The sequence below is a fragment of the Vidua chalybeata genome, chromosome 9 (assembly GCF_026979565.1).
Source record: "Vidua chalybeata isolate OUT-0048 chromosome 9, bVidCha1 merged haplotype, whole genome shotgun sequence".
Taxonomy (NCBI): domain Eukaryota; kingdom Metazoa; phylum Chordata; class Aves; order Passeriformes; family Viduidae; genus Vidua; species Vidua chalybeata.
In genome coordinates this window covers 21156520-21166390 of record NC_071538.1, presented here as the reverse complement: position 1 = coordinate 21166390, position 9871 = coordinate 21156520, and the positions used below count along the sequence as shown (strand labels likewise).

General features: G+C 36.6%; 1 protein-coding gene and 1 long non-coding RNA gene across 6 annotated transcripts in view; one reads left to right on the top strand and one right to left on the bottom strand.

Moving 5' to 3' along the window:
• LOC128792054 (uncharacterized) overlaps positions 1-9871 on the top strand; it is a 64184-nt gene that overhangs the window by 19254 nt on the left and 35059 nt on the right. The window lies entirely within an intron of this gene.
• Positions 3864-9871, bottom strand: part of BRDT (bromodomain testis associated) — a 48701-nt gene continuing 42693 nt past the window's right edge. For all 3 annotated transcript variants that reach the window (XM_053950137.1, XM_053950136.1, XM_053950138.1), the window contains 5 exons: positions 9466-9607; positions 7622-7695; positions 6171-6388; positions 4776-4935; positions 3864-4068 (listed from right to left, as the gene is read on the bottom strand). In XM_053950137.1, coding sequence (XP_053806112.1) covers positions 4000-4068; positions 4776-4935; positions 6171-6388; positions 7622-7695; positions 9466-9607 — 663 coding nt within the window. In that variant the 3' untranslated portion in view covers positions 3864-3999. The remainder of the gene's footprint in view (positions 4069-4775; positions 4936-6170; positions 6389-7621; positions 7696-9465; positions 9608-9871) is intronic.

Here is a 9871-nt window from a genome sequence, read left to right as displayed (position 1 = left end):
TACTGCATGTTTATGAATTTAAAAGTTTAAACAAGTTAAAACCCTAATATGAATTTACTTTCTTTTACTAAAGATAACATTTTACATAGCTGTAAAAAGCTACCAAGCTTCCTGTTACCTATAACACAAATGTAATATTAGTGACCTACACCAGCTGCCAATGCTGAATAACACTGTTCATGATCCCTGCTCCTTGTCTGAACACAAGCTTTACAAACTTAAGGTCAGGAGCTTTATCAGTCTGCTGGGGAAAAAGGTGCAGGGCTGTTTAAGGCTCCCTCACTCTCTTGGGCAAGAAGAGAAGGAACATCAGATGCAGATGATTCAGTTCAGACACCGACCTCTGCAGACTCCAGTAGGATTGCATGAATCATGCCTACTGAGCCGGAGCTTTCCCTTCGTGCTCAGATTACTCACACTGCCAACCCTAGGATTAGCATACAGCTAATTTCTTATGCATCAGACGTGGTGCTAATGACCTTTCTTGTAGGGAAGAAGCCTTTGCAACTTGTCAATATCAGACTAAGCAGCAGCAGAATTTCCCCTGAAGTATACCTCAGTAAACCAGTGACCCAGTTAGATAAATTAGGAAGTTTGGCAGGAGCAAAACAACCAATGTGGTTGTTTATATCATGGTAGCCATCAAATTTCTTAACAAACCAGTAATCAGAATTAATTACTGGAAAACATCCCCTAAGAGAAATTGGAAAACACGTTTGAAATTCTGAAACTGACCATAAGCTGTCCCTTGCCTTCAAAGAAAGGTTGATGAAAAATTTAGGCAGGGCAATCACAAAATTCCTGTAGTCATCTAGAAGACAAGAAGGAATAAAGATAGAACCATGATGTGCCTTATTATACAAAGATATTTGGCCAAGCTATGCAGTAGTTCTTGTACAAAGAAAAAAACATGGCAGTTTTTTTCAGAAGGATAGAATCAAGTCTGTTTTTATTTTATACATCACTGACTACCTCAATAGTTATGTCAAACTTCTAAATTATACAAACCTTTTGGCTATGGAGTTTAGTTATGCCATCTTGAGGTAGTGGATATGGACCTGGTATCAGAGCTGGGAAGAAGCTAGTGCTGGTGACCTAGCAGTTCTGAGCAGTGTTTGCACAATGAAACTGCTGCACACCCTAATGCAGGATTTCTGGGCACCACCCGTGCTCACTTAGCTGGCCTGTTTTCCAAGGAAGCCATAGAATTCCTCTGTTATTTAGGAACACTTACTTTGTACTCTAGGACCACACTGTCCACATATGTGTTGCAAGCGTGTTTGTACGAGGCAAATGCCTTCCACATGTTTTCCAGGATTTTGCAGAAGAAAGTTTAGAATCTTCCACCTGTCATATGAATAAGAAAAATTGAGGGCCCCGACAATTATTTTCTGTCTTTACATTTTGATTTTCTCATTTTCTGCTCTAAATTATTGTTGTAATGGTTGCCAAGCCAAACCAACCCCAGGGCAGATGGTCTTTCGTGCTTTGACAGTGTGCTTTGCCCTCCATAAGGTGCCATCTGCCTGTTTATCTTTTGTCAGCTCAACTAATCCTGATTCTCTGAGAGACAAAAGAGGACAACTTTTCACATCACTGATTCTGCCTCTGCCTCCAGCCTGACCAACTCATAGTTGATAGTAAGAAATTTACCATATTCCATTTATTAGTGACAGAGGAACTTCTTAAAGCTAATAACTATCTTACCTTTCATTGATATGTACATACAACCTACTAGCATAGACACAAGTAAGCAAGTGACACATTAAAGCAGCTGTTTTCACAAATGATAAAGGTAAATGAATGGTGTAACACAACTTAGTACACCTTTTATCTGTTAGGTAGCTAACAGTTTATTTAAGCAGCTTGTTTGCAGGGGGGCATGTACCCAAGTGCTATTCCTGCATCTTTGAGTGTGTTCATGGCTTTGGGCAAACAGTCCTTAGAGGCTTGTTACTCCCTTACCTCTGGATTCTGCCTTCTGTCTGGGGACAGGAACTGATTATCCTCTCCAAGTGACTTGGAGGTTGCAAATAAAGGATTTATCAGATTAGCATTAGCAGCACTGACATTGTGACTTTAAGCCATCATGACACTATAGAGTCATGGAAGCTGGAATTAGTTTTTGAAGGGACAAAAGCACCAGTTCCTACCAGCAATACCCATGTAGCTGTATCCAATGGATGAAATGCTCAGAAGGAATTCTTGCCCTTCCCTCTGTCACCTCCTGTTTCCAAAGCAAGAGCTCTTGAGCTTGCATTAACCTAGAGAGAAAGTATATCCAAGTGACAGCAAGGTAGAGAGTCCTGGATGTGAACTGCAGTATTTTATTGCAGGACAAATAACTCTTAACAATGTATAAGCTACAAATGAAGGCAGGTCACTTTTGATGTGGATATGAAAGACATCCTAACAGCATCACTTACATTTCAACCTTTCATCCCAAATCCCTGTCCTAGCCAAGTCCTCAAATCTCCCAAACAGCGTACACCTGAACATGCCTCCAGGCTAGCACATCCCTGGACATTTCAAAGGGTGCTGGCCCAGTCTGAATGTTTGTCATACACACTCTTTGTGCTTTTGAATGAAATAATACCATTCCAGCAATGGCAGAATTTGAAGATCCATGACTATATTGAATAAATATATTGGAACTAGCACTAACTCATTACCCTGCTACCTGAAAGACCAGATAGCATTTTTGGGCATGCTTTAGCTGGCATTTTTGATTTTAGAAGAAATTTATTGTCTTCTCTGAAAATTCAGTTATTTGTAGAAAGTTTTGTTCACTTAGGTTACTTAGTTTGGTTGTCTTTGGCAGAACCTCACCACAACTGGCAGTGTTACCTTCACTTTTCATCGAGGAACTTGACAAATCAAAGTTCTCTTTTGGGAGAGAGTTTTGAGTGGGAGGCTCAATGAGATCAGTAGTCTCCAAAGTGGAGTGTGAGAAGAAAATATTGAATACCATTTTTAAAATTACAAAATAAAATAATAAATAAAATAATAAATAAATAATAAATAATAAATAAACAGGGTTAAAAATAAAACCAAATTAAAAAATATTATAATGTAATGTAAAAAATATACTAGTACAGCAGAATATTGTATATGATTTATAAATTAATAAATATACATGTCTTGGGGTCCATGCTTAAAACATTTAAATGATGGAGTACATGACAAAAAGGGTTTGGAGACTACTAAACTAGATTGTCTGAAGGGGGCCCCTTCCACCCAGCATTTCTGTAATACACATTTTGTTTTGGTATTAATTCCATAAAACAATGTTTTATTTGTCCTGTATTTATTTCCCATACCTGTATATAATCAACAAGCATGTGTGGCTTTTTATTCTGGTTTCTACCAGACAATTTTTTGACACTAATATCATCTTGCATCAATTAGAAAATATTTCAAACTGGAGCCAGTTTGCCATCATTTCTTCCTGAGAAGAACTAGATCTATGTGGCAAACATGTTTGCACCCTTAGCTAAATATTGTGTTTAATGTATTTTATGTTGACATATCTGGGCCTTAAAATACATACAAGTAGATAGGATTTACTGATTAAATTAAAGAGTTCATGGAAGTTTTTTTGTGATTACAAGTAATGTCACACCTCCTCCCCCACCTTAGACAGTATCACTTTTAGAGAGATCTTTTTGTCACAGCCCAGATTTTGTACAGGTGTGTCACAGTAGTGATTTTTTAAAATCACAGTAAAGTGATTTTTTTATTTTAACAGCTACACACAAAGATGAAACTATAATCAAATTAACAACTCCATTCCACTGTGCAGAAGAATAGATTACATGTTATAAACAAGCAGTGAAAAGAAATAAATCTTGTGACACGTCAGGTATTAGTGAACAAGTTTTTAATACAAAGCATTTTAGAGAAGAACTTTAAAGAGGTCTTAACATTTAAGATTCTAACTAATACAAAACTGTGCTCCTTTTAGTAGCTTGAAGTTAAATTCTATATAAACTACTGCTTTCACTCCAGATATTCTTCGAAAGATGCCATAATATCTCTCTGCAGATTCACATCAATTATCCAAGCTGTCTGCAAGAAAGCAAACAAGTGTCTTTTCAGAGCAGTCAGACATTAATGGATACTATGCAGGTCAAATACCTAATGATTTAAGAGAAAACTATGAAGCATAATCTCAAAAAATGTATGTCTTTTCTGGTATGACAAGTTTGAGTGTGCATGTTGTTGAAGCCCTCAGAAAAGAGCTGAAGGATGAAAGCTTCAGTTGAACTTATTTGTATCCAGCATGATCTGACACTGGTACTTACATTCTGTTATAAAGCAATATGAATTCTTAAAAAAGGCAGCAATTAGAAAACATTCATTACTGTCACCAATAAAACCAGTTAGTTTTAAAAAGGCTCAGGCCTGGTATTTCACACCAGAACAGTATGACTAGCACTTTTGTCGACATGGAACACATTAAGGAGGATTGACAGCTTGCAACACTCAAGGTTTGAAATTAGTTAGAGGGCAGGGACTCCTCTTCAGCATTTTATTTTACCACACAATTATTCTAAGCTTATAGGAGTACTAGGACCAAGCAGATAGCTTTTCATATGATGTCACTTGAAGACATACTTTGAGTTTCCTATTGCATTTTCTGCACTAACTCTTCAGACAGTATAGTTTGTTGTTTCCAATCATTCAGATCATTTGAAATAAGGACCTGGTGAAATATTTGTTTATTCTCTAGTAAAGTTGAAAAAAAAGTAATGTAGCAAGAGTCAGAAACTTACTGCTTCCTTCCTTCTGCGTTCTTGTTCCATTTTTCTAGCCAAGTTACGGTCTTGATCAAGAATACATTGTTGAGCTTCGGGCAGTTTACTCTTATGTATTTCTTTTTGAAGCTCACAGTCTGTCACTGCCATGGCATCCAATCCTGTGCTTTCATGGCCCCTTTAAAGACAGGAGAAGAAGTCAGTATAGGATAAAAGTTTTGTGTTTTTTTTTTTTTCATAACAACCTGATAAAATTCTGCAAATAATTTAAATCGGTGCCCAGCTCTTAAAGTGGGCACTTTCACATTGTTTCATAGTGATTTCCTTTCACAAGAGTTATATGCACATAATTGTTGGGCTGTAGTAGGTTCATGTTTCCTGTGTCCCATTTCTCATCTGTATGCATGTGGGATTTATAGATATACTACACAAAATTTACATACACTTGCTTTGAAATTCTTTATTTTCTGTTACTTTCTTGGCCTGTGATGTTTTTTTCTACCTTCTTACTCTTCAATTAGTTATTTGAGGTAGATTTAACTAACTTCTGAACCAGGAGTATACTCTTAAGTTTCTCAAATTCTGTGATTATTAAAATAAAACAATCTAAACAATTGACTTATTCTAATACAACCAGCAATGGGCAAGTGCAGGAGAATGTAGGAACCAGCTCAAATTTATCTTTCACAGGGTGAAACAGGCAAGGGAAAGAAAGCAGACTACTGGAGAGGGAAATATTACAAACAGTTTCCAAAAGGTGGCAAACAAACTCCAGGATATTACTGCAATGCAGTAATTAGTAGGCAGTAATTTATCCCACTCAGCATGGCCACAGACCTCAGGGCACTGTCTGAAACAGGAGCTGCAAACAGCTAGGGAAGCAGGGGCTTATTGAAGGTGCTTTTCACAGCAATGCAGAGAATTCTGCTGTATGAAGTGGTGCACTCTGGAAACCCTGTATACCCATGTTAACAACATTCTCTCCAAGACTGCACTATCCTGTATCCCCTTAGGAGAGCACTAAGATGAGGACATTCCTGGCTACAGGTATATGAAAATAGGACAAATGTGAACTCTGGTCATTAGTGGTCCAGAGGACCAAAACCCCTCACTCTAGTACCCAAACAAAAACCAAACTCCCCTCCATCAAAAAAAAAAAAGAAAAAAAAAATCCAGAAGCAAACTAACAGCAATGACAAATAAAGAAATTCCTGGGAAGTTTCTCTGACCACTGAAATAATACTGATTTGAAGAGAAAAAGCTGCTCTGTGCATTTTGGATGTGCAGTTTTGCTTAGCATGGTACAACTCCCCAATCTCACCTGACATGTGGCAATTACCTAAGCCAAAACCCTTGTTCCTGAATAACTAAGCTCCCCAGTACCATACAGGCAAGAACCAGAATAATACTTACACAGAAGTGGTTACAAATCTTTTGTTTTCTTGTGGAAGATTCTGCAGCTCCCTCTCGGCTTGCACAAGAGACCTTTTTGACTCCTGCACTTGCCCGCTCCTCTTTAATACAGCGGCCCTGAACTGATTGAAGCTCTCAGCAGATGCTTTTATTGGAGCTGGGAGCTTCATCGTTTTACACAGGCTTACCCAGGAATCTACAGTCTTCAATTCTGCATCCTGAAGTTATTAGAAAAAGGAAAACACAGAAAACAGTACTCTGCAACTACTTTACCTGCTTAGTTCTTACATTAGCACAATGTTGTTTGACTAGGCCTGTTAGAAATAGCTACACCAAAATATCCTTCCTTTGGCAGGATATTAGTGCACATACAGCAATCTGAGCAAATTTTAATGTTCTTTCTCATCAACTTTGAGAGTTTCTGGCAATATGCCAACAACTCTTAGCATTTGTAGCTATTCTGACTATTTAAGTCTACCTGTCCACTTTTTCATTTCAGAAAACGTGAATTCACAAGGCTGAATTTACACAAGGTTTTAATACAGAGAACATCCCTCTAATTTCTATATGCAATCCTTACATAATAATAGCTTTATATTAGGCTTGTGGGTTTTGTATGTTCCCCTGTGGCATTTTTTTCATAGCGTAAATCACAATAAAACCAACATTCTTAAGAAACCCTGCTTCTAGTAGAAGCATATGCTTATGAAGGAAATACATATTTTTGGAATTGAATTCACCACATCAGTTAATAGCTTTCTGAAACCTAAGTACCTAAAGAAAAATCCTAGAAACATTTTAGGTCAACAGATGATATAGAAAACTTTTTAGGCTAGAGGTTGACATGATCTAGTATTAGTAATTTTGAATTAATATTTTCAATTAGCTGATTATAAGAAAAGACTTTAGTAGATAAGAAAATGCCTCTGTCCTTCCAATTAAGATAACTTACTGTATGCTAGGAAAGATTTTGCTCCACTGTCATTAATACCTTTAGTCATTAGAAGTGCTTTGTCTTATTTCAAAATAGGTTTTCCAATAGCAGCAAAACTATATTCCACACTACTCTCATTTTTTTTTCTGGATCAGTAAGGGAAAGCGCACTAATAACTTGGATATCAGAACTAGATCAAGGAACACTAGTTCCTTGTTTAAATATTAAAACTAGATGAAACAAGCCATATTTTAATAAGGCAACATGGGCATATTAAACATATATTTGTGTGCATATCTTATATGCTTTACCTTCTGCAATAAAGAGAGCAATTTGTTTGTTTAGCACTAAAAATGAGCTAAATCTGTACAGATTATAATAATGGCAAAGGCCTATTATACACTAAAAATTCTAATTGTAAAAGAACATATTTTTAGGGAAGATCCTAGGTCAGGGAGTTATTCAACCTAGTAAATACATTCAGCCTCTTCTCAAGTAGAACTTGAGCATCACTTACCTTTCTTGGAAGAAGTTCAGACATTGGCTCTAGTACGTTTTTATCATTAGATTTATCACTGGGTGTACAATGACCTGATGGAAGAATAAAAAAAGACTTTTTGATCATGTTGATTTTATAGACTATTCTTTCTCAAATTTAAATGATAAAACTTTAGTCTTCAAAGGAATTGACTTAAAAGCTTACAGTGCAGTTTATTATTTGGTCCAGAATGACAGAAATTCTCCTAAATGTTTCCTAAGCTTAAGTTAAACTGGACCACTTCTCAACACTTTTTGGGCAGGAAAAAGTATAGCTAGCTCAACTATAGATGAGAAATTAACTCCTGGTTAATTCTAGGAGAGGTCCCAGCAAAATGCTTTAAAGGTTTGGTCAGGAAGACTGAACACAGCACTTTGCCACTTACTTCCTCCCCTTCCCACCCAGCCCTCTTTCCTTTTGATTCCAGCTTTAGGTGTACCTGATTGATCATGCAAACTCATTTCACCTAAAGCTCTCAACTCTATTTACATTTTTTAAATAGCAGTTAGGTCAGCCATCAAGGGCTAGTCCTCACATTTCCAGTAACCTAAAGGTATACAAATACTTCATGCTGTTACTTCTTTATTATTTGAGGGGAAAAAAAAAAAAACCCAAACACTATTTTCAAACCAGAGATAACACATTTTATCTCATTCAGCAACAATCCTCTACTGTAGTTTGAGATGTTTCATTATTTAAGTAAATGCTTAATAAAAAACTTCAGGTAATATGTTGACACTTTTTTTTAATTATGCAAAGGATAAGTTTTTGAATGCTTGAATCCAGAGTTCTGGATTCAAAGTATCAAACCTTCAGCCAGTGTGTCATTAAAGGGGTTTTCAGAAAAACCTCACAGCCACAAAACTTTGTAAGTAAAAATCCTTAGCTGAGGCCATGGTCCAATTCCAGCTGCTAGAAGTCTAAGCAAAAGGGGGCAGTAGATGTATGGCTTGGTGTGTTAAGTCCCTACAATTAATAGAAATTCATGGAGAATTAAATCTCTATTTTTAGAATTGCTTTAATACACTGCAACTACTTAGCATTATTCTTTGCCAAAAATAAGAGTTCATCAGTGAACAGGCTCTGCCTTTTAATTTCATCAAGTTTTCAGAAGCTTCTTCCCTCCCTATAAAGGTGTTCTAGAGGGCAAAGAGTAAAGGAGACCCCAAAACAATCATGTCTGATAATACTGGACACACAGAGCATGGATGTTCAGTCAATTCTTTAGTTTGAAATATGTATGAAGTATAGAATGCAGCTTTCAGAGGGCCAGTGTTCTTGTAGTAATTGCAAGTTTATTCCATAGTGAAAGTCTCTTTCACAGTGATTTGCTGTCAGATCCTTGTCACCAAGAGCCAAAGATAACTCAGACCACACATGCACAGAGTGCTCTGGGAAAAGAAGTCCATGAAGCTTCAGCAGAAGACATTTCAAAGGCAGTGAAGTTCAACAGATTGAAGCATCAATTCTCAGACTTCATGGAAGACTGGGTTACTTATCACTAGTACTAGTACTACACTGGCAATTACTTATCACTACTACTACATTCATTAAATTCTTAAATGAAAAAGTAATTTTCTTTATATATTTTAACAGAGAACAAGAACCAAACATCCATTTAATTTCACTTTTTTTTTTTTTTTTTTTTTTTAAGCAGCAGATAAAAAAGGAAAAGCAAGGGAAAACTGCATACCCAACCATTAACCTGCAAACTTATCAACATGCAAGGTGTTCAGCATGATATTTCTTTAAACCAGTTTCATGTGCATTTTTAACTTTGCACCCCTGATAATGGCTACAGTTTTTATTATGACATTACATACTTTGTTCCTGACTTATGGTTATTAAATCAGCAGTTCTCATGCTGGTCTTGTTTTGAAGTTTATTTGATTTGTCTAGATGTCTTGTTTCCTCAGCTTGTTTACTCCAGTCAGCATTGTCAACTTGGAAAATGGTGTTGGGCACCTAGAAGAGAAGCTAGGCTTCAAAGTATGTTCTTTATATTACTTGTGTTTAGCCTATGAGGATTCTTATTATACAGCATCAGGATTAAAGAGTTAGAAGCTTACAGCAGTAAATTCTTGCAGCTCTAGCTTCTGTAAACACCAGGGAAGAAAGAGATTTCATTCATATTATGGTAACCAAAGCAAGTTCATAAATCAAGACTTCAGATTTAGAATATGCACAGCTCAGCAATCCCAAGTGATGGAGTGGGTAGAGAATGAGAGA